General features: G+C 36.5%; 1 protein-coding gene and 2 long non-coding RNA genes across 6 annotated transcripts; 2 read left to right on the forward strand and 1 right to left on the reverse strand.

Annotated features, from left to right (window-relative positions):
* The first annotated feature begins 791 nt into the window (after window positions 1-791).
* On the forward strand, window positions 792-11,799 carry LOC127868241 (uncharacterized). 2 transcript variants are annotated; one of them, XR_008044006.1, is made up of 10 exons: window positions 792-952; window positions 1,629-1,756; window positions 2,944-3,127; window positions 4,459-4,630; window positions 7,644-7,771; window positions 8,496-8,679; window positions 9,882-10,030; window positions 10,426-10,579; window positions 10,877-11,016; window positions 11,697-11,799. XR_008044006.1 is itself a non-coding variant. In XM_052409871.1 (9 exons), the coding sequence occupies exons 3-8, from the start codon at window positions 3,083-3,085 to the stop codon at window positions 10,543-10,545; spliced, it is 798 nt and encodes a 265-aa protein (XP_052265831.1). In that variant the 5' UTR covers window positions 792-952; window positions 1,629-1,756; window positions 2,944-3,082; the 3' UTR covers window positions 10,546-10,579; window positions 10,877-11,033. The 2 variants fall into 2 exon arrangements, 1 of the variants encoding a protein (XP_052265831.1); XM_052409871.1 differs by lacking the exon at window positions 11,697-11,799 and having other exon boundaries at window positions 10,877-11,033.
* On the reverse strand, window positions 9,788-25,227 carry LOC127868244 (uncharacterized). Its single transcript, XR_008044010.1, has 3 exons — window positions 25,151-25,227; window positions 14,051-14,207; window positions 9,788-10,560 (listed from the first exon to the last, which is right to left on the reverse strand). It is a non-coding gene; the product is annotated as an uncharacterized LOC127868244 (long non-coding RNA).
* On the forward strand, window positions 13,023-18,207 carry LOC127868243 (uncharacterized). Of its 3 annotated transcripts, none has more exons than XR_008044007.1 (6): window positions 13,023-13,577; window positions 14,046-14,179; window positions 14,598-14,751; window positions 14,951-15,238; window positions 15,786-15,925; window positions 17,774-18,207. It is a non-coding gene; the product is annotated as an uncharacterized LOC127868243 (long non-coding RNA). The 3 variants fall into 3 exon arrangements; XR_008044008.1 differs by having other exon boundaries at window positions 14,975-15,238; XR_008044009.1 differs by having other exon boundaries at window positions 15,111-15,238.

Consider the following 25,227-nt stretch of genomic DNA (forward strand, 5'->3'; position numbering starts at 1 on the left):
ATATGGGACTTTTTAAAAGCATAAACACAAAGAAAAGATAAAATAAGATCGTGTCGTGAGGATCGAACATAAAGGAAAAACTGACTCTGTACTTCTGAATCACGAATGCTTGAGAAACTATTACGTAGTTTAAACCATATGTCGGTGACACATTGTTTTGCTTCGACTAACAGCGATTTAAACGCTTTGTAATTTTGTACCAATAAACAAGCATATACGTTAACTATTTTAATCAAGTTGGGAGATATATTTTGCCTGTTTGAATATTATGAAAACTAACTTTTTGAATAAATGATTTTTTCTTTTTTTTCTTTTTTTATTTAAATCTTCATTTCGCCACTTTAAAAAAATCATTAAATAAATCTATATTAACAATAAGCATATTATCTTTCAAAATCATCAAAAAAAAGTCATGACTAGCAAGCAATCGTCATTTTGTCAGAAGATATATTTTAACGTAAAAAAAAAGGTATTTCACAAGGATGTCCACTTTCCCTTCTATTAATTATATGCATCGTTCTAGAAAACTGGGCTTGTGCGTGAAGTGTTCACCCAGATTAGACTATGCAGTTCGCACAGGCTAAAAAGGGACGCTACTTACTGCCTAAACATAATTCTCGTGAAGAAGAGAATTAATGTTATCGTCTCTGATATGTCAGTGCGGACAGCACAGGCTAACATGTGACGACAATTGACGCGGATGCTTTAAACCCTGTTTTCCCAGAGCAATGCTCATATACGTATTGCCCATTTAAATTACAGTTAATTGTTTAACGACAGCCCCCAGTGATAACCCTACTACCCTCTACCGGAACTTCCATCAACGATGGTTTGCAGGCGGCCGCGGCGACCATCCATACGTTCAACGTCACCGACAGCGACGACGTTGTCACGTGCTCCACACGAGCGCCGGAATCCACCTTTTTTGAATTGGTAGCCGCAACTAGCCCTGGTACATGGTTTCACAATTACCCCCCACCTTTTAATCGCTTTTTATTAACAGTGTTAACTAATTCTAGTTTGTCGGCATTAAATTTCTTGTGGTATAAAAAACGACATGAAAATGAGCGGATTTTTAATTTCCAAACAAAAACATAAGTCGGACTGTGGAATCGTATATTCGTAACCAAACCACGAAATCAACGATAATTCATGAGTTTCCTTGGCATGCGCGTTGTGTAAAAATGACGTCTCTATAAAAAAAAAGGTGGCAAAATACCCGAGCGGTTTACGAAAAACAAGATTTTCGTTTTTTTAGTAGCATAATATTTTTTGCCATTGCTCTTGATGATTCCAATCGGTTTAGAATATCGATACTTATTAAAGGTTTTGTTATAAAATCGGAATATGACCTTAAATACTGATTTTACAGTAATTGCTAATTAACAGAAACGTCGATCAGAGCCACCGCTTTGTTTGCTATAGTCATTTGTTTAGTGATATAAAGTTGCTTGGATTGCCTTGTCAGTATGTAATAATATGCTCTCTTTTCCTACTGAAATATAAGTCAAACGTTTTCAACACAGATTCAAACAGTTCGTTAAATTCGTGATAACTATATATGATGCGTATAATATTCACAAACAATGTCTGTAATGAAAATGAAATAAAACCACTTTTCTTTTCAGCGTTCAGTATCCGCGTGAAAGCAGGAGTGACGTTGGCTGCAGCTGTCAGTCCGTACGTCATGAACATTGATTGCACAGATGCCGTAACCGCCGTCAGTTCAACGTTTACCCAGCCAGTCCTTGATAAGGTACGTAATGCTGTTGTGGTATCGAAAACAAAATTGAGTATCCATTGATGTTTGTATAAAATTTAAGAGAATTACATAAGAATTACAAAACTGAAACATATTTGAAAATTGGTTAAACTTTAGTGAAGTTATGCCAATTTGAACATTTAAAAAAATATTGTTTTTTCTCCGCGAAATCTTCAAAAATACAATACAAATATCTTACATTGCTGAGCATGGTTTTCCAGCTGAAAATATGATAGTCCTTAAACATGTTATGAAGATTTACAAACATTTCATGCGCAACACTGTCAGGAGGGGAGCTATATTTTAAATTAACAGGACCTAGTTGTTCTCAGGCTTCAATAAAATGAAACTATGATTTATGTTTAGCCACCATATACAGAGCAGGTAATCACGTGATATTCAAGATGACTACGTCCATGCCAAGACAGTTATTTTTTGGCGTCTTATACCCTTTAGTACATTTATTATTTTTTAAATGACGCTCACTATTCAGCCATATCAGTAAAATGTTTTGCGTTTCATATTAAAATTCGCTTTACTGTATATCTTGACTTTACTACCCGCCAATTTCCTTAGTGGAGCTGTAATTAGGTCATCCCGCTAAGTTTTATGTTTGAGCCGAGATCTAGGAAAATGTGATTTAATGAATGTGCGTAAAGTTTCGTCACATATAAGCCTTTGCCGTCCGCACATGCTAATCGGGCACTACATTTTCGCCCCAAACTGGAATTTTGCTCAGAAGAGACGGCATTTTTAAAGAAGATTACAATAAAGGCGGAAAGTGTCTTCCTTGATTAGCCTTGTACGACACTCTACGCACATGCGTTAAGTGGATTTTCCCAGAGCGTGATTCATGTGTTGCATTTAGGGTTTTATGCTTTCCAGTTGTTTATAGAGAAATATCAGTCAATTAAAAATGACAATGCACTGTTTAAAACAGTGAAAGTAACAGTGAAATAACGTTATTGTTTATATGTCGTGATGCCATTATTTTAGAGTAATTCTCCAGGTTAAATACCAAAAAAGTCATTTGTAAGCATAAAATAAAATTTAATTGCTTTGCTGGAATATCGATTTAAATTCACTCGTGATCATAGATTTGTTTATGTGTTCAAGCCTGAATTAAAATCCATATTCTACCAGATCCACCAAATATCCTCTATTTCTTTTATTCCGAGTAGCCGCCGACATTTGTATCTGGGATTCCTGGGAATTCCCCTGACGTCTCAGACGACAACGTGATTGCGACGTCACTGGGAAAGTTCACAACTACGGACCCTGATACCACGTGTTCTGTGACGTTACCTGTGACAACCGTTTATGAGATCAGAAAAGTGGCGTCACCGACCGATCCCCAGAAACCGGGTAACAATTTAGAAAAAAATAAATGGGCCGCGCTCTGTGAGAAAGGGGTTTAATGCATGTGCGGAAAGTGTCATCCCATATTCGCCTGTGCAGTATGTATCAGGAACGACACATCGCTTTTATGATATTTTTCGTTTAAAAAAAGTCTCTTCTTAGCAAAAATTCCAGTTTAGGCGGAAAGTGTTTGCCGGATTAGCCTATGCAGACTGCAAAGGCTTATCTGGGAAGAAACTTTGCGCACATTAAACCCCATTTTCACAGAGCGGTTCGCTTAATGTTTTTTTAAGGGAGGCGCCGTAACAAACATACCACATAAGTAAACATACCACATAAGTACACATACCACATAAGTAAACATAACACATATGTAAACATAAAGCATAAGTTAACATAACACATAACTAAACATAACACATAAGTAAACATGACACATAGGTAAACATGGCACATACGAGCTTCGTTCTTGGAAAACGGGGCTTAATGCATCTGCGTAAAAGGTCGTCTCAGATAAGTCTGTGCATTCCGCGTACGCTCAGACGACATTTTCCGCTTTGAAATATTATTGCGTGAAGGCTGAAATCTAGAACCATAGTTTTACAGAGTTTGAAGTGTGGATCAGTAACGCCGTTACCCAGGCGTCTATCGACTTCAATGACCCGCCTGTTTCCCTTACGTTAACAATCGAGTGCACTGACAGGAACGTTCTTAATGACATCACGGAGACGTTTAACGTCAACATTGTCGACTCAGTAAGTTGCGTTCACGTTATTATAGGGTATGGGAATCCTGATGAATTGCTTGAAAAGCACTAAACTATTTGTATAAATTTAAAAACATTTGAAAAACGACCAGCCCTGATGGTTTAAAAGGCACTTTCAAAAACTGCTGTACATCGTTATATATGTTTATTTAAACAGTGACACTTCGACTCGATTGTTTTTCACTTGAACCCATGCACGCAATTGCGCGTAAGCCTGCCGGCACACCTTTTATGTTGTTTGCTTTGGAGTTTAACAACGTTGTGTTTGAAAAAATGAGCCTCGCTCTGAGAAGACCGGGTTAAATGCATGGGATTTTCAAAGTGTCATTCCATATTAGCATAGGCGGAAAGTGTCGTTCCTGATTGCTTGGGAAGCTCCGGCTTTCCCAGATGTTTGTTTCATATATTGGGCATGTGGTCCTTGAATATTAATAACAATTATTGACTTGACGTGTAATTTTGTTTCGCTTAAAATTCAGCGAAAACCCGTGTCGAATGGCATCTAGTAACAGAAAATATTCCAAAGTGATGACGTAATATCCTGTGAAATGATTATATTATTTGACTTCAGCCGCCGGTTTTCACCGCACTGCCTGCGACCGGAACTAACATTTTCGACGGTCTTAAGCACGCCACCGAGACCCTTCACACGTTCAGCGTCACCGATAGCGACGACGCCGTTAACTGCTCTGCAAGAGTGACGGAAAACGCCCTTTTTGAAGTGATTGCCGGTGTCGCATCAAGTAATAAACTGGAAAAAATAATGAAAAATTAAGCCTCGTTCTTGGGAAACTGGTTTTAATGCATGTGCGCTGAATGTCGTCCCTGAAAACTGTGTTTAATGCATATGCGCTGAATGTCGTCCCTGAGCGGACCCAGGCCAACAAAGGAACGACACTTTTCGCTTTTATAGGTTGTTTTTGTTTTTATGAAGTCGATTCTACACGACAATCCAGCTTAAGCGGAAAATGTCGTCCCTGATTAGCCTGTGTCGACTGCACATGATAATCTGGACGACACTACGCAGATGCATTAAGCCTAGTTTTCAACGAACGAGGCTCATGAAGTTTATGTTTAATATGATACTAATGTTTCATTGGCTAAGTCAGTTCACGTCGAGGCGCCATTTTCTACTGTATGATATCACAGTAGCGTTTTTAATCATATCGTTATGTTGATATTAAAGTTGCCTGATATGATTTTTATATCCGGGTAGTTACTAGTAGGCGTTGTTTTATAATCAATAATATAATACTAGGGATCAACTTTTTAGTCATCTGTTTCAATAAAAAGGTAAAAACGATTCAAATTTAACAAAAAACAACAACAATTTGATACTAAGATGTAATATATTTTAAGCACAAATGCCATGAAAAATAACAACGTACCATACAAATGTAAAAATAAGTGCTAATGACGTTATGAATACATATATATTCTATCTAAAAAATCAACGTTCTAGCTATTATATTTTATTATCTGTTTAAAATGTGTTCACGGATGTATGATACACAGAAAAATAGGCTATTGTCCTATTGTTTTATAAAATATTATACTTGGCTCGAATATCCAAAGATAATATTATTATTTAAGCCTGATCTGATATATATTGCAATGCAAAAGGGCAGTAATAAATTATTATCTATACTTCTAGTAAAGATTAGTTCTTGTAGGTAAACGTTAAATGACGTCATAACTGTTAACAAGATGACGTCATCAAATGCATGTATACAGTATATAAATATTACATGGCTGACAGGGTGACAGTAAATTTGTCAACTTGAGGAAATACTGTCAACCGAGGCGAAGCCAAGGTTTACAGTATTTTTCCGAAAGTTGACAAATTTACTGTCACCCTGTCAGACATGTAATATTTATTTTTTTATACCGAATAAACTATTCAAACATGAACAATTTATATGAACCATGAACAATTTTAATATTCAATAATTGAATTTAATTTCAGCAATGAACAACCATTAATATGTTGAGTGGTTCAGATTTACGGGCAGAGCAAAATGAACTTCGCTTTATTCGGCACCGACCTAGTAATCAATTTATCCCATCAATTTTCTTAGTCGTCAATTATTTCTTTAAAAATATAGATCTATAACAGAACCAGCTTTCCGTATTTTATTTTCATCACTTGATTACGCAATTTATGACGTACTTGTGTGACGTCATTTCGATGACGAAACATTTTGGGACAACAATATGGACGTGGTGGGGTTTTTTTAACAGTAAAATATTTGTTTAAAGCATCGAACGAATCCAAAACGTATTTCGGATTGTGTGTTTGCCATGCATAACACCTTAAGAACAGTCACTGGAAGTGTATATCGTTGTAACTTTATTGTTATAAGTATTGGATTAAAGTTGCCTTTGAGGTAAGCGTGTCGTTTATACTAAATTGATTTTCTTTTTGACTCCTGTCAAAGCTTAAATAATGGCATTAATCTATTCTACAGCACAGTTACAGCTGCAATCGATATTTTAATTATCCAAATACAACGGACACGCAAAACTGCGTACTGCGCATGCGCGAATGGGGCAGTATAATTTTCGAACATTCTGCACGTGATTGCTAAGGCAGCGGGATACAGTATTTTTTTGTCAGTAAATTTTTTCCCGCTGGTGGCACGTGATTGCTATGGCAGCGGGATACAGTATATTTTGGACAGTAAATTTATTCCCGCTGGGTCTGACAGTATTTCTATGTCACGATGGCCAATGGGAGTTTAGCATTGTAAATAAAAGTGAGGTATAATAATACAGCATATTGTCCGCTTAGTGCTTTAGGGGTCTTTACTTGGATTTCTGCATCAGCGCTAATAACTTACATTTATAGAGAAAATTGCCAAAAAAAGAGTGTCAAATAATCAGAACATTTATGGATTAAGTGAGTTTAAATCAAGAACATCGGTTAAAAAACCCACAAATATGTTTGCTGTTAAATACGTGCAAACGTCGATCAGTTTTCTAAAAACCGAAGAACAAAATAAAATAAAAGCAATCATATACTTTCTTATAATAAATCTGTTATTTAATGTTTAATTTAAATAGAAGGTATTTGTTGGATTCGGTGGATTATCGATTTTAATTCACGAGTGATCATAGAAAATAATATTTTCACGAGTGGCGCAGCCACGAGTGTGCGCCACTCGTGAAAAAAATATAATTTCTATGGTCACAAGTGAAGTAAAATCGATATTCCTCCGAATCCAACAAATTTTCTTTTTATTTTATGCTTTTTTTTAAAGTTTATATACATTGTTTAAGAGTTTAACTAATAAATTTCGCTGGGATAATGACGTCATTTTGTAAAAAAATGACGTCATTTCGCAGTAAACAGTGAAAATTATCGATAGTTTTCACTGTTAATTTTCACTGTTTGAAACAGTGAAATTTTAGGTTTAACGCACTGATATTTCTCTATAAACCACCGGAAAGCATAAAATAAATGTTGTTTCTTGTCGATGCAGTAAGATTATTTTACGCAATTTTCTTAGATTAAAACATTTTTAACACTGCGTGTGGACGCGCGCTTGGAAAACGGGGTTAAATGCATATTGTAAAAGTGTCTTCCCAGATTAGCCCGCCATTTTGCCTAAACTTTTGTAACTAAGGTGTCGACCCTGATTAGCTTGTTTGGACTGCACATGCTAATATAGGACGACACTTTACGCACATGCATTAAGCCCCGTTATCCCAGAGCGAGGCTCGTGTCAATATAACACATCGCTTGCACGTTTTCAGGGTTTACAATTAACGTAAAGGCGGGGGTAACGCTAAGAGCAGCGAACGGACCTTACGTCATCAACGTCGACTGCTCAGATGGCGACAATGACGTCACTGCGACGTTCACAAAACCAGTGATTGATACGGTAGGTTGTCTAACATGCGCAAATTAACTGGATTAGCAGTAAACCGATCAAACATTCCGGCATATACGCCTTCAATAATAGATGTTCAAGTAAATGTGGTTACACCGAAACCAAACGATACCAAACAGTCATCCCAGCTAATGTGCCTTTAATAATAGATATTCAAATGAATGTAGTTATACTAGACCCAAATGATAACAAAACAAAAAATCATATATATATATAAACTATACATTTGTCACTGAAAACAAATTTAAGGATGAGTAAATCGAAATGGTTTTGTTTCTTTGTCCAGGTTTTTTTTCTGCGTGCAACTTTTCTTCCTTTTTTTCTTGCATTTCTCTGCATTTTTTTCAAGAAATGTATATGAGGATTACACGAATATATAACTACCAATTGTACTTTTGTTCATTACATGCTATATTCTGTTGTAGTATGTATTGGTACTGTTATGATATATTAATAAATAGTATGAATCCGTGTATGTTTATATTAATTTCTGAATAAAAGGTTTTAAAAAATCATTCCGGCAAATGTTGCCTCAACAATAAATATTCCCGCCTTTGTGGTTATTCCGGAACAAAATGTGAACCGGGAGTCATCGCGGTACAAGAGTCCTCAATAATAGATATTCACATAAATGCGCTTATATTAACCAAACGAAAACCCCAAAAGGACGCCTGGCCGTTAAATTGATTTTTTTATTGTCCTTCTGTTTTGGCAGCCGCCGAGTTTTGTATCCGGGATCCCCGGAAGTTCCCCTAACGTCTCTGACTCCACTGTCACACAGATGTTACTCGGGAAGTTTACAACTACCGACCCGGATACGGCGTGTTCTGTGACGTCACCATCCACCACCGTGTATGAGATCAGAAATGTGACGTCACCGGTGAATGTTTCTCAACCAGGTGAATAATCATTAGAAACATTAGTGCTCCGTGTTTTGCATGTGAGCTTTTTTCTCTTTTTTGCACAACTAAAATGATAAGAATAAAGTTTCCTCGTAGCGGAGTATGAAGAATGTCGGTCTGCTCACGAAAAATCTCAAATCCCAGATAAACAGATAATCACTTGATAGTAAAAGTTACGACGTTCATAATCCCAGCTATAACAGAGGGGGTAATCACTTGATAGTAAAAGTGGCGACGTTCATAATCCCAGCTATAACAGAGGGGGTAATCACTTGATAGTAAAAGTGGCGACGTTCATAATCCCAGCTATAACAGAGGGGGTAATCACTTGATAGTAAAAGTGGCGACATTCTTGTCGAGACACTTATTTTTTGCCGCTATGGACTTCGCCATCTTGACTATCACGCGATTTCCCCCTTTGATACGAATACGCACATATTTCTATGCAAACTCAGGATTGAGTCGTACTAGCAACTCAAAAAAGCTTTTATGAACACCAATTTAATTAATAAATAAATAACTAAATAAATAAATAAATTAAAATGAATGAATAAATAATACATTAATTAAGAAAACACTCTAAGTTGAGTCAGATCATTGGCTTAAGAATGCTCAAGTATATTCCTGATACTAAGCTATTATAAATTTACATATTGGGAGCCATTTACTATTTACGAAAGTATCGCTGTTGAAAGTTGATAAAGTCTAGTAGTGTTGTTAAGCGGTCACTTCATTGTGCTTTTTTGGGACGTGAGTACGTTACCAAATAGAAGCGCCAAAAAGGTTTCGATAGGGAGAATAAGTGAATTTTTGTCTGACGAAACAACTAGGCATGTGCTTAAAGTATTGTTCTATTTTTTAGATGAATTAATCGCCCCTGATTAGCCTGTCTAGTCTAAAAGGGCTAATCCGGAACGACGATTTCCTCTTTAATGGAAGTCAGAATAGTTATATCACTTTATTGTTGCTAACACTCTGTGCATGAATTGAACATAATACAAGTATTATTTGTTTTTAATATGATACTGTAATTGAAATAATTAAACGCTTCGATCTTTGAAAATCTTCGTTTTTCATAAGCTATTGAAAGTATGTGTGACAAGTGTGAATATTTGTAATTTTTTTAATGTCTCTTTTTTCGATGAAATACTCTCGTTATGCGCACAAGCAAATGATTTTTTGTGCTGTTTAATTCCTAGAATTTGAAGTCAGGATCTCTAGCACCGTGACTGAAGCTGCCATCGACTTCAACGACCAGGCCGTGCCGTTGACGTTAACGATACGGTGTACTGACGGCAACACCGTCAACGTCATCACCGGGACTTTCAACGTCAATATCGTTGATGAGGTACGTCTGTAGGATACCGGAATCGTGGTTGACCTTAAAATGACTTTTTCATTCAAAGTTTGGTTAAATGACGGTTTTCAAAATAATTGTTATAGATTCTAAGAAGAATTTTACTATATGTTTAAAGGAGATATTGTTTCATTTATGGCTATTCATCACGCGTAATTAGAAAAATAATGACAGATTTTGTAACGCTTTTTTTCTCGAGAATGCGCAAAAACTTATCAAAAAAGCGTTTTTCTTCTCATATTTTCTTCAGCAAGCCTAACAAAGTGGTAACGCTTCATCTTTTGCTTCCAGAGGTCTCTTTATTTAATCTCGGGGAAAGCAATACACGGTTATAAACCATTTTGCAATTGTAAATGAAATTTATTTTAAAATCCATTTCCTCGTAGGACCCAGTTCTAACGTCGTTTCCTATGACGTCATATCAGTTCCTAGAAGACATTTCCGTTTCCGCTCTGGAGCTAAACTCATTCAGCCTTAAAGATTCTGATGACGTCATATCTGCTTGATGTCATCTGTCAAATCTGAAAATCAACGTCAAAGGTCAAACGTTATAAAAATATAAATATAAATATATAGTAAATAAATAAATAAATAAATAAATAAATAAATAAAAGTAAATCAATATAAAGATATAAAGATTCGCAAACAATCGATGAATGTTTTTTTTTTCCATCAATCTTCGTTTGAACACTGCAAAAGAAATTAAACAAGATGGTGTCACTACCCTGCGGGTGTTTGCTTTTTTCAACATTCAGTGTCGGTCTTATTGCGTTAAAGCAGGCATTAAAACGTGATACAATTTATATGAACAATCGCTTGTTTTTTCCCTTCTTTTAGCGTTTCAGATTTGGTACAAGGGACGCCCGCGAGCGTCCTTGAACTATGACGTCACGCCCGTTCATAACATCGGGATTATTTGCGACGACGGTGAAGTCTTTAGCGCGAGATATTATTACGCAGTGGATCTGGAAAACAACGTAAGTAATCCAAGACGAAGAACAGCCCAACTGTATGTCTGTCATGGATTATACTTGGTATACTAACAAAAAGGAAATTACGCCCCTCCCATTTTCCACCATTGGTCAAAGGTAATTTCACTGTAACTTAAAATAAAACAAAGCCTAATAGTGTTTTTATAAATTAAAAAAAGTACGACAGGAATTATCGAGTAAAGAAAACGTCGCGCTATATGCATGTCGGTCAATCTGTATCCAACCATATTCATCTGCCATATTTAACCGTCATGTTAAATGTTCAGTATTACTGTCTCCTCACAAATATCATAATTACACAACACTTTTCGAATCTGAAACAATTTATTTTAATCTTGTCAATTTCCCAAAACGTAAAAAGGTCCCTTTAAACCCCGTTTTCTAATCGAACCAGCTCATTTCATTAAATGTGTCTTGTTCTGAGAAAATCGGGCTTAATCAAGTTAATGCATGTGCGTAAAGTGTCGTCACAGATTGGCCTGTGCAGTCTGCACAGGCTAATCAGGGACGACACTTTCCGCCTTAACTGGATTTTTGAGTAGAAACTGCAGAAAGTAGCCTTTGCGGACTGCACAGGCTAATCTTGGACGACACTTTACGCACATGATTTAAGCCCAGTTTTCTCAGAACAAGACTCAAATAATTAGTGTCTGTTTCTCTTTCAGCCTCCGGTGTTTGTTAACCTTCCTGCGGTTACTTTACGTCAATAGCGGAGTCAGTGACGTCTAAAAGATTGCTATATTCTCTCACAGTATCGGACCTAGGCGGTATGTGTAACATTGTGATTTTTAATTTCACAAACCATTTGCCTGATGTGGAAATATAGATCTATTAATTGTCGAAATATGCAATATGCTGTAAACTCGGGTTTATTTAAGAATTTTAATAATTGCTTGGATAAAACTATTAATATATGTATGATGAAGTCATTGTTTACACGACGCCACAGCTTGTGGTATAGGGTTTCTCAACCTCCACGCAGAGATTTGACTGGAACCATCATAGCTGGTTCAAACCCTTGCCTTCATAACCGACCACGTGATGAAAGCCTAGCCACGTGGTACAATAGTTTTACCGTTGTTATATTTACTTCTTTTAATTAAGGCATTTTTTTTATTAACCTAAACTTAAACACTATTTTCAAAATATAAATGAAAATAATATAATTTTTCAAAGTATAATACTAAAAAAAACACCTACCAAATCTGGTAGGATTATCTTGTTATGTCAGAGACGGTATGTTAGAGCAAGGAACGACAACTCTGCGTGGAGATTAAGTGTTTCTATTCCTCTTTGAATATACGTATCTTAATTCAATCTTAAAGGGATATTTTCACAATTTGGTAAATTGACAAAATTGCAAAAAGTTGTTTCAGATTCGCAAATTTTGGTTAAGTTATGATATTTGTGAGGAAACAGTATAACTGAACATTTGCCATGGTCTTATATAGCCATTATATGCATCTTTTGACGATTTAAAAACATAAAAATTATTAAGCGCGAAACGATTGAATAATTTGGAGAGTTCTGTTGTTGTCGTTTTAATTTGTGAAACTACGAATATTGCTTATATAACGTATAAAATACGCATGTTATGTATGCTTGGCAGGATAGCTCAGTTGGCAAATGCGTTTTTACTTCAGGAATTCGGGGGTCACCGGTTCGAGATCCTGCTGCGTGCTATTTTTGTTATCCTTTTTTAAAAAAAAAATTATTTTTGATTTTTTACTGGAGCTTTTAAAATTTAATGTTTACATTTATCAATATAAAGTATTTAATGACACACTTCAAAACATGCCAAAATCTGTGAAAAGGCCCCTTTAACGCCACACACATTTGATCAAATTGAGCATCGTATTTTTACATATAATTATCAGGCGCCCGCATGGTCCATTTTGCCCCGCATCCATTTTTAAAGCAGAGTTTTTATTTTTATTCTTTTCATTTTGGTAAACCCTACATATTTTACTGCACATACTGTTAATTGTTCTTTACACGGTTATTAATTCAAAATGACACCATCTAATAAGCCGAATGCGCTTGGTAGATGATAAGTAAAAACTTAACAATGACTTTTGTTATTTTGCACCTTACGCTCACTTCTAATATCGCAAATTAAATACCACTATACTTGTTTTGCGCTCGATCGCTCACATGTTTCGGAAATTCCGTCGATCAATTGCTCAATGTATTGTTACTAAACCCAATGCGTTCTATGTTCCTAGCAAAAGTGTGCTATTTTTATTTGCAATTACATTTTCTTCGGATTGTTTTCGTCAAATTAAGTTGTATCAAAATGTTGTTTATGTGTAAAAAGATAATTGCGTCGATAGAAAATAACACATTGTCAACAAAACAATACGCTACGAAGGTGGATTTCTTCTTTTTTGTACACAAGGGTATAACTATGTCGTTTTAATATAGAACATTACGTCAAAGATCTTCTTTCTGTTTATTTCAAGTTCCACCATGTTACTTGAGCGATACTGCGCTTGCCGCGGGCATTCTACCCTTGGAGCAAAGTACTGTGACACCGCCAAATGCTCGTACGTGACATCACCATTTACGTCATTGATTATATATGTACATATAAGTTATTTGTTGGATTTGGTGAAATATCGATTTTAATTCACGACTGATCAATAAAAATATTTTTTTCTATGATCATGTGGGAATAAAAATCCATTTTCACAGAATGCAACGAATTTTCTTTTTACTTTTTGCAATTAGCAAATGATTATATTTGTAAAAAAACACACACGCTATATGTAAAAAATAGTTCCGGTAAAACCATATAAAAGTCACTTGATTGTCAGCGTGTGTTGGTCTTATCACTTTAATCATAAGGGATAGAAACGATGCATTATGTGTGTGTGTGTGTGTATGTTTATTTTGTGTACCGGTAGTTTGTGCATATTTTATAACTTACGAGAGTACTTAAGAGTACCAGGGTACTTTTAAGTAGGACATGAGCCGACAACGACCAATTTAGCAGTGTTTGCATCTCCATGCAGAGTACCTGGTGTACGCCCATAATCCGGGCGGATTCGATTTCAAAAGAAGTTCCGGAGCCGTGAACGCCGAGAACACGTGCGGCGACTCCGTGTCCACCGTCAGAGAGACGCTGATTGTGAACATCATCAATACGGTACGTCAATGGCCTCTTTTTCATCGCTCTAGAGGAAAAGAAGTGTGCATGTTAAAGCCTTTTAAAGTTTGTCATATGCTAGGTTTAAGTTCTAAGTAAGGTGAGATGTTAATTGCATTCTCATTGGTGAATATTTTAACTGAGATGTGGCTATATTGCAAGGAAGTAATGTTTGTCAATAAATGCTATTTAATAAATGTTTCTATGAATTGAACGCGGTTGCACTATTCGTAAATAATAATTATTCAAATAAAAATTATCGACCAGAACCAACTCATATCTTTTATATGTATCTCGCTCTGGGAAAACGGGGTCATCTCTGAACGAAAATCCACCTTATGAAGAAAGTTTCGTCACAGATTAGCCTGTGCGGACTGCACATGCGTATCTGGGAGGACGTTTTACAATTTTTCCGTAGGCACCGTTGATTACTAATCCTTGGGGTTCCAGTGACGTCGACGAGGACGTCAGCGGAACGTTGACGTTAAAGACGTTGGATTTTGTTACTTTCGATAAGTCTGATGCCACCTGCTCAATGACGAGCGCTGACGGAGGACCATTCGCCGTCACTGGTTAGTTCATGATCTCTCGTATTAGTGTAGAATCATTATTTTTTGTAGGGTATTAATTTTCTTTGATTTCTTGGGTCGATCCATTTACGAATTTAACACAAACACATCTGAAAATAAACGACGCGTTTTCCTCATGCGTGTCCCAAATTCATTATTCCAGGAATTGCGCTTTTATGGTATTTATTTGTTTTGTTTAAAGGAAGCCTCTTTATTAAAAATCCAGTTCAGGTGGACAGTGTCGTCCCTGATAAGCCTGTGGGAACTGCATAGGCTGATCTGAGATGACGCTTTAGCACGTGCATTAAGTCCAGTTTTCGCAGAATAAGACGTATATAGGCTCAGGCACAGACGTCTTTCAGGCAACCAAATCGTAAAGACGGCTGGAGCTCTGGACTTTGAAACAAAGGCAACGTATAATCTTGACGTCACGTGCACGGACGACCTTCTTCAAACCACGGATACTTACGTTGTCAAAGTCCAAAACGTCGTGAGTAACGTTGATATTAACGTATTGAGTAACGTTGATATTTACGTGTTGAGTAAATCTTGATATTTACGTCGTGAGTAGCGTTGATATTTGCGTCGTGAATAACGTTGATATTTACGTCGTAAGAAACGTTGATATTTACGTCGCGATTAACGTTGATTTGTACATCCTCACGAGAGCGTCTTTTTGATAAAATTGGTTTTAATGCATGCGCATTAAGTGTTGTTCAAGATTAGACAGTGCCTGTGCACGAAACGACACTTCAAGCAAATACATTTACCCATTTATGCCTAGTGGACTCTCCCATCCTTCTAAATTGGATCAATTTATTTCCAAAAATAGGGATGTCGAGTATATTTATTTCTATATTTAGAATATTTCTTACAGAAATTCCTTTAAGCAAACAGCGCAGACCCAGATGAGACGCCGCATCAAGCGGCGTTTCATCTGGGTCTACGCTGTTTGCCAATGCCTTTTTAAAGACTCTAGGCATAAATGGGTTTAGTCAAGTTCCAAACGAAACCCAATGTATACTGTATCATTTAAGGGTCCAAAGATAACGAGTTTGCCGACAGCGTCTACTCTGGTCGAGTGGCAGACTGCGGAAAAGCTACTCACGACGTTGACGTTAGCGGAGGACGCGGCTGACTGCGTTTAAACGTCACCGACGTATATCGAGAATAATAGGTTAGTTTTGATTATAGATCAGATTTATCATGCGAGGCTTAGAAAACAAAAAGCACGAGCCTTGGCGTAGCCTAACACCACACACAATTCACTTTCGATATCAAACTATCGAGTCGATCACGAGGTGCACAATATTTGCTTCTTTGTTATAATATGTGGTTATTTCGTGACGAAATAACAAAGATTACTTGGATTTAAGCTAATTATATACATTAACATTTTGAATGTTGAAAGTGGCACCAAAGAATTGTGAGGCAAAGTTGTTCGAACTAGAGAAAGACATTTGCTGGTGAAGTGACTGGGTGGGGCGAACATCAAGATCAACTTGTTCGACGGTAGACAGTGGTTGTCTAGGCTGCATTTCGGCCAATAGTTTCGGTGCATGAAGGTGAACAAGAGGAATCTGTTGGATTGTAACATTTACTGGACTGAGCAAGAATGATCACTTTTGCTGCTGTTCAACAGATATGTTGGAATAATTGGTTATGGACTGGACATTTTTGTGCCCTGTTATGGCCATGGTTTCAGTGGGTGGAATGTTTGCATTTCGAAGTTTTTGGACCAGTAATTTGCGAACTGAGTGGTTCGTTATTCTCTTGTGCTTGAGAAAGCCGGCGTCTTTTGCCATGCCCATGGCCTTCAGCATCTGACCTAACTTGTTGACACCCAATTGTTGACGCAAGAATCACCGGGATGCAGTGTCATTTGTGCGTATTGCCAGGTAGAAAAGATACTTTGAAGAAAAATCAGATGGACGCATATCCGAGTACAGCTTGTAAATGAACACAGGATTTCTTGGTCCAGACGATTGTTTTCTACGGTCAAAGGGGAGCAACTCGAACTGACTTCTTCAAAGGGGAGCAACAACAACAGAACCTATTTGCATAGTGTTAAATTTACCTAATACTAGGTTTTAATGACAATTAATGACAAAAAACTCGTTTTTGCTACTTTCCTTTGTTTTAAGGTCATTAAGATTGACAAACATTTGAGATTGTTTTTATTATTGATGCACTTGGCAAATACAGGTGACGAGGTGCGTGGGAAAAAGTAGTCCCGGTTCGGCAGTTGATGACGACATTTCGTGCCATTGATTATAGCCTTGCCGTTGATTATAGATGAAATTTAATCAACGTGGCTTTAATCAACCGATTTCGCTGTAAAAGTGGGATAAAACGAGTTTAACGTCAAATACGAGCCCGCCACAAAAGTTTTAAAACAGTATATACCTATTTATTTTGGCTCTACTGCATAAAACTTAGGCTTAATTAAACGCTATTGAGTTTGTTTTCTGCGTAACTTGGTGTCTCTGAGACTGGGGATCAAAAGAAAGTTTCCGCAGTGGTATTCGAACCCATGACCTGTCAGTCGCTAAGCGGACACAATATCCATTACGCCACGTCCATCTATACATACAGGATAGGCTTACATTTTTCTTCTATCTTTAGAAACATTGATGAACATAATTTCAGTATAAACAGTTTTTTTATGTCGTCAGTTTACGTTATAAGTATTACCTTTCAGTAATTATCATATTCTTGCATCTAGTGACGTCATTCAAGTTCTTTATTTAAACAACTTCTTTATGACGCCATATCCACTCTTTTCAGTATGTATAATATAAAAATCGCCAAAAGACAAAATTGAAGTATATTTATAGAACAGAATAGGACAGTTTATTTGATGTAAGCATCAGTAACTTGCATGTACAAAAACAAACATGCGTTTGCAGATAATACAAAACATACATTCTTTTGAAGACATGCCAGTAAATTAAAATAAATAAACATGTTTTCTTGAGAATGTCCCATATTTATGACGTCTTTACGACTGCACGATTTCTTTTAGTATGGGTGATCTACTACGTCAGCGAGGCGGTTGCGGGGCGGTCGCTTAGCTACGACACGAACCCCTTTTACAACCTGCACATTCAGTACAGCGACGCCGCGGGGGTCAAAGGGGCGGAGAAGATTTTCACCGTCCATATTAACGATAACAAAGCACCGACGAGCGACAACCTTAGCAGTAAGCCGAACAACATATGCTTGATTAAGGACGCCTTGCGAGAATTCTTCAGCGTTATTTAGATACTTTAAAAATAAGTTCTAGTATTACTTATATAGTATTGTATCAACTTTGATCCATCTTTGTATTGCGCATTATGTCTTTTTGTTTGCCAAAACGACGTTACTTTACTGTATTACGTTGACGTCACTTCTTGTGTTTATGCTTCGAATCATACTACTGATGACAGCTATGGCCGAAACATGATTTATGTTTAAGATATCAAAAAAAAACAAAACGTGTTTGTTAAAATTAAAACGTGTTTATGAAATTTATTGATTTAATATAATTCCTTTATTCTCCCGATATAACGTCTTACGGTTTGTTTTAATTAAAATCGTTTAAACAGCTTTGTGTGCCTTATACGATATGGTAATCACGTGACAGAAAAAGATGGTGACGTCCATGCCGAGACAGGTATTTTTCCCCGTTTTATACGCTTTAATACTTGTATTAATTGTTTAAATGCCGCTCACTTTCCTACCATATCAGCAAGAGGGCAGGAGCTGTAATTTTGTGACCCGCTAAGACATTTCACAGCGTAAAGTCGATGTATAGCGCGAATATTGATACTTTATTCACGCTTATCCATTTATTGCCGATATGGCTGGAAAGTGAGGGACATTTTAACAATTAACAAACGTAATAAATGGTATACTACGGAATCCGGATAATGCCATCTACTAGTATAATCTCGCCCTTCTTTCAGCAAAGGCGACACTAGACACACAAAGTGATACACGATATTTTGCGCGACAGTCTTGGTGACGCACGATATATTTAACACGATATATCGCGTTTGTGTAGGTAGTCCAAAAGGCAATATATCGTGTTAAATATATCGTGCGTCGCCGCGACTGTCGCGAAAAATATCGTACGTTGCCGCGACTGGCGCGAAAAATATGGTGCGTTGCCGAGACTGTCGCGACAAAATATCGTGCGTCGCCGCGACTGTCGCGAAAAATATCGTGATTCGCGACGTGTGTCGTGTTCAAAGGGCGACACTAGACACACGAAGCAATACACGATAGTTTGCGCGGCAGTCGCGGCGACGCACAATATTTGTACTGTTCAAAGGATTCCGTAGTATACGACATCGTAAACTACATGTCAAGGCATGAACGTCGCCATCATGTTTGTCACGTGATTATCCCATCTGCCTATATGACTAACATTTTATATTTGTGCAAGCAAAAGATGTTAGAATTTCTTATAACAAATCCTTTCTGAAATTTTCCATATCAAACACATAAGATTTACCCAATGAGCTTTTTTATTTTTACCATGAGATTTCCTGTTTTACATAGTTTTACAGACATTGTATTTAATTATCCTCGCTCTAGGAGAACGTGTCTCAATGCATGTGCGTTTAGTGCTTTCCCGGAAAAGCCTGTGCAGTCCGCACAGCTTTATAAGGGACGACACTTTGCGCTGGCACCGGATTTGAAGTTCCTTAAACGAAAAACACAATAACAGCGGAAAGTGTCGTCCTTGATTAGCCTGTTCGGAGGACTAGTTTTATAGAATCAACCTTATTTTGGATCACGATGCCATTGAGTTGCTTTAAGAATCTTCAAACTGTTTTATTGAGTCTTCAAACGATTTTACCTGTCGTCATAGGGTTGCCTATTACAAAACTTAGCCTCGTCGCAAAAGACTTCAGCGCTACCGACACCGTGTTTACCGCTACCGGAAGTGACGTGGAAAACGATAACGTCATCTACAGTATGCTGTCCTGTACCCCGAATGCCACGTGCCCATTCATCATGTCTCCGAGTAGGTTGTTCAGTAAGCATTTTACGCGGAGTGAATCATTTACGCGGTAACGAAGTGTATAAAGGTTTCCGCCCTGTTATGGAAACGCCCCATAGTTGATCTAAGAGTGTGCTTTAGATTTAATAACCATAATAAGTGGTTCGATTTAAAAATTAGATTTTGGGGAATACGAGTTAACATAAATGCACTGAATAATGTATCACAAAAAGCCATTCACTGTAAAAGTATTTTAATTTTTTTTTTAATGATTCCGTGGGTTGACCAATTTATTTTCGTCAGCACACAATTTCGTCATAAAAATGACTATTTCGTTAGCACATAAATTCTGTATTTTTTGAATATGAAAAAATGCGTTCAACACAGCGACGCAATTTAATTTTTTTCCCCAAATCCAAAATCTACGATGTAAAGTGTCCATAAAAAGGTAATTTATTGAAGTATACACGAATTATCAATTACAACGGCGGTACTCTATAGTCTCCGCCTGTTGAATTTGCTTAAATTGCTTTCTTTACTTTTTTGTGGTTCGGTAAAATTTGAAAATGTATTGTACTAATATTTATTATATTGCGTACAACTATCTTCATTTTCATATCTTAAAAACAGATGGTATTTGCCGCATAAATCTTCAAATAATTAATGATAGCTTGTGTACAAGCATAATCTATTGCGCAATTCTAGATGGAACCATAGTAACGAACGCGGATCTTCATTCGTACCCTTACAACTTGTTCCAACTCTCGGTTGTGGCAACAGACAAGTATAACAAGAATCCGACTCCGTACATTGTCATTGTAGAAATAACTGGTCAGTACATTGAGACAACTAGGTAAGTGTTGGATAAATAAATTTAGCGAGGATAACAAAACCGAAACCACAAACATTGGCGACGTAAATGCTAACGTATCCGTTTTAGACACAGTTACCGGATATATTCTAGTTTTGTCAATGTTTCTCTGCCTTTGAAAAAAAAAACAGATGGAAAAATAAAACCAAAACACGAACACCCACAACTGACGAAAGGAAACAAATCAAATCGACGACAATATTTGTACTTGTGTTCGCTGTTTATGTCATGGTATATAATTTTGTCAATGCATGTGAAATGTACCATTTAATGTCGAGATTCGTCTTATAGCTACGAATCGCTCCGACCGGTTTCGCATTAAAATATTTCTTTCTGTCATTGTTTGCCTTTCCACCTTGATTATTGGAGGGGAGGTTATTGTGATTAAGTTACAAGGAATGAGTTTGAAATCATGATTGATAAAGCGCTTGATTTAAACAAGAACGTCATCATGCTTGGGGACATAAATGAAGACCAATTTAAACACAATGCTTGCCTCTCTCAATCAGTATCCCTGTATAACATGCACAACGTTATCTCTCAAGCGACAAGGGTCACCGCAAATACTGCTACACTAATTGATCCGATATTAGTCTCGGATACCATTTCATGCTTGAACAGTGAAGTAATAGTTATCCCTCAAACTGTTAGTGACCATCATGCTTCTACCATTCATGTTACAATTCCTTTAATAAACAGCAAACCGATTCAACGAAACATTTGGTTGTATAAATATGCCGATTTCGATCGACTGAACAATCTTATTACATGTACAAATGGGAATTTATCCATGATTCTACTGTAAATGAAGCAACTGTTATGTTTACGAACAAACTTATCGAACTTATAAAACTTTGCATTCCAAATAAACTTGTCACAGTGCGCCCTCATGACAAACCATGGTATGATTCTTCTATTAGAACAATGGCTCGTAAACGAGATAGACAAAAACACATATCCATAGACAATCCTACTTCTTCTAACTGGAATAAATATAAACAACTTCGAAATAAGGTTATTAACATGATAAAACATTCGGAAGAATTGTTTTATTCTAACCTAGAAACATCTCGTGATGAACCAAATACTTCAAATCCAAAAAAATCTCTAACGCAAAATTATATAACCTGCCCATATCAGAATCGGAAATTATAGATGTTATTAAATGCTTAATAACCAATAAAGCCGTCGGTTGTGACCTTATAAGTCATATTGTCATTAAGAAAACGTGTAATTCTATTGCTTAGCCTTTTTGTATCCTCTTTTACAAATCACTAAACGTACATATCCCGCCCAATGGAAAGAAGCGATTGTAATGCCTCTATTTAAAAAGGGGAAACCGAATAATCCTTCCAACTACCGTCCTATCTCATTGTTAAGTTGCGTAGGCAAGCTGATGGAGAGGATAGTTTATAAACATTTATACAAACACCTTCTTGCTAACAAACTTATATACTCCAACCAGTCGGGCTTCTTAAAAGGTCACTCCACGGTCGCTCAATTAATCGACATTTTTGATCGAATAACGAAAGGTATTGATGAAAAGAAACTCACATGGTTTTCTGTGATATTTCTAAAGCGTTCGACCGCGTCTGACACACAGGACTACTCTTCACACTTAAACAAAATGGATTTGATGGTAATTTAATTAATTGGATAAAAAGTTATCAAGGGAGTTGCATTCAAAAAGTCGTGGTTGGTGCATCAATATCTCAAACGTTAGAGCTTAATGTCGGTGTTCCACAGGGATATGTTCTAGACCCATTATTTTTTCTTGTTTACGTAAACGACATAGTCAAGCACCTTCAATGTACTGCCCGCCTTTTTGCCGATGACACTTCCCTCTAATGTACTACCTCAAATATATATATAACATTGAAATTGTTCTGAACCATGACCTACAAGTTATAAGTAACTGGGCAAAACTATGGCTTGTAGATTTTAATCTACATAAAACCATGGCTATGTTGTTTTTATCACACCATGCTGTTCCCCAACCACATGTTTTATTTAATAATGTACCGGTCAATTTTGTAGAAAACCACAATCATATCCTACTAGATTTATCATACACAATTCAGGTATTTCAATACATGTATATACCAAAACACTCATATGGTAAACAAATGAACAAATACATTACCACCTGTCAACTTAATGTACGTCTTTAATGCCGACTCGAAATATATAATGATTATTATATAAGCAATAGTAAAGTATGCTTGATTGGTTATTGTCGGCTCAGATACTACTTCAAAGTACCCGGGGTAATTAAAAAATATACTGCAAAGTATGCGGGGTACAGAAAATATATTAGTATATTATACCAGTTCTAAAAAGTCTTCCGTAGTATGACCGGATGCGTATTTTCCGTATCCAGTGTACATTGTAGAATACTTCTGAGTACTCGGGGTACTTTTAAGTAGTACCTGAGCCGACAATGACCAATTGAGCGTAAATTATGTGTGGTGTCCCTCGATCGTGCTTAGGCTACTACAAAGTATCCGGTGTATGGAAACTGTACTAAAAGTGCCTTGGAATCTCGCCGAAAGCCTTTAAGCGTATTATCCGTACCTGGGTAACATTGTAGTATACCTAATACTAATAGTACACAGGGTACTTTAAAGTAGTACCTGAGCCGACAATTAACAGTTGAGCATTAATTATGTGAGGTGTCCCGCGATCGTGCTTAGTCTTTCGCTTTCAATAAGCACGCTCACACACAGGGAAATATATGTAAATTTATCAGCTGTATGCGTGTATATGGTACCCAGGGTACTTTAAAGTTTACTACACGGAACCTGGTGTATTGAAAATAGTGTATGGTGCCTTTAAGGGTATAATTCGTACCCGGGAACATGGTAGTTTACCTAAGGGTACATGGGGGTACTTTATAAGTAGTACCTGAGCCGACAGGGACCAATTGGTTATGTGTGGTGTCCCTCGATCTTGCTTAGGATTTCGCTTTCTGTAAATCTATTAGCTGTATGTGTTTATATTTCATTATAACAATGCATATTCATTCTTTATTCTTTCTTGTTTTATTTGTTAAGTTTATTTTATGGTGTTTCTTTTTTCAATTACTTTATACTTTGCGTGTGTGTATGTCTGCAATATTTTTCTATGTGTACATGCATATTAAAGGGATCTATTATCGGTTTGGTAAATTGACAAAATTGAAAAAAGTTGTTTCAGATATTTGAGAGGAAACAGTATTACTGAACATTTGCCATGGCCTAATATAGCCATTATATGCATCTTTTGACGATTTAAAAACCTAAAAATTATAAAGCGTTGCAACCCGAAACGATTGAATAATTTGGAGAGTTCTGTTGTTGTCGTTGAAATTTGTGAAACTACGAAGATTGCTTATATAATGTATAAAATACGCATCTTATGTATGCTTGGCAAGATAGCTCAGTTGGCTAATCGTTTTTACTGCAGGATTCCGGGGGTCACTGGTTCCAGCCCTGCTGCGGGCTACTTTTTTTTCCTTATTTAAATTTTATTTTGGATTTTTTACTGGAGCTTTTAAAATTTAATGTTTACATTTATCAATATAAAGCATTTAATGACAAACTTCAAAACATGCCAAAATCTTTGAAAAGGCCCCTTTAAATAATCTAGCCTTATTACCGAAAACAAATATGGAATATGTTCAATAAATATTTTAATTGATGCAGCAAGTCTTTCATAGCATTTCAAACCTCATTCACTTAGTAAAATAGTAAAAGTTACACCAACACCACATTTTATCTTTATTTTAATAACAACTTGTTTACAATGCAAACATACGCCCGATATTATTCAACTTACTAATGGAACATGACACTTATCCGATTGCAGCGAGAATACAGTCATAAGAATGTGTCCTAATTCAAACTACACTGTTATACAATTTCAACTGCTACCATAAGACCAGATCGTCAGATTCTACGGTGAAAACAATTTGTGCAGTGTAACCTTTTCTTTTGCTTTGCTCTTTTCGATAATTCACATCTTTCGCCATAAACGATTCGTTATCAAGTTTATGTTTTGAGCATTTCTCAACAAAATACACGCAAATTGATGTCGATTGCAACATATATTGTGTTTGTAACAATGTATTAGGTTGATTGAACTCGATTTTATAGACATTCGTGATACATATTTTTTTACATTGTTTTTGCCTTTGAACAAAAAGAACTATGAACTGTACGTATGTACTCATAAACGCTCAGAGCATTCAAGAAGAACTTCAACGATAAAGCATAAGCTTTCTAAAGCAAAAGGTAAATTTCCGACGTCATTTTATGTAATTAACAGTAAATACTAAATATACGTCTCGTTGTGATTCACATCCATACGGTATTTTTCACACCTATCAGTCTATATATTATCAGTGGGACGAAACGTCCAATGCCTCCCTACACAAATATCAGAGGCACGAACTGGTAGTGGCACGAATTATCATAGTGTCGTGCTGTGGTAAAAGGTAATGGCCTATAAGTAAATATATCGTAAACAAACCATATGAATTAATTATTTAAAGGCCTTACCGAACATTCCACGCAGAATGGAGTTTTGTGTTCGTTCCTCGGAAATAAACAAACGTAATATTCCCGCGATGTTTACT

The sequence above is a fragment of the Dreissena polymorpha genome, chromosome 2 (assembly GCF_020536995.1).
Source record: "Dreissena polymorpha isolate Duluth1 chromosome 2, UMN_Dpol_1.0, whole genome shotgun sequence".
Classification (NCBI taxonomy): domain Eukaryota; kingdom Metazoa; phylum Mollusca; class Bivalvia; order Myida; family Dreissenidae; genus Dreissena; species Dreissena polymorpha.

Bases quoted from the DNA above. Each gene is read 5' to 3' on its own strand.
- LOC127868241 (XM_052409871.1), top strand. From the start codon at position 3,083: ATGAGATCAGAAAAGTGGCGTCACCGACCGATCCCCAGAAACCGG. The intron at 4,631-7,643 runs GTAATAAACTGG...GCACGTTTTCAG, and splicing joins GATTGCCGGTGTCGCATCAA to GGTTTACAATTAACGTAAAG. The intron at 8,680-9,881 runs GTGAATAATCAT...TTTAATTCCTAG, and splicing joins GGTGAATGTTTCTCAACCAG to AATTTGAAGTCAGGATCTCT.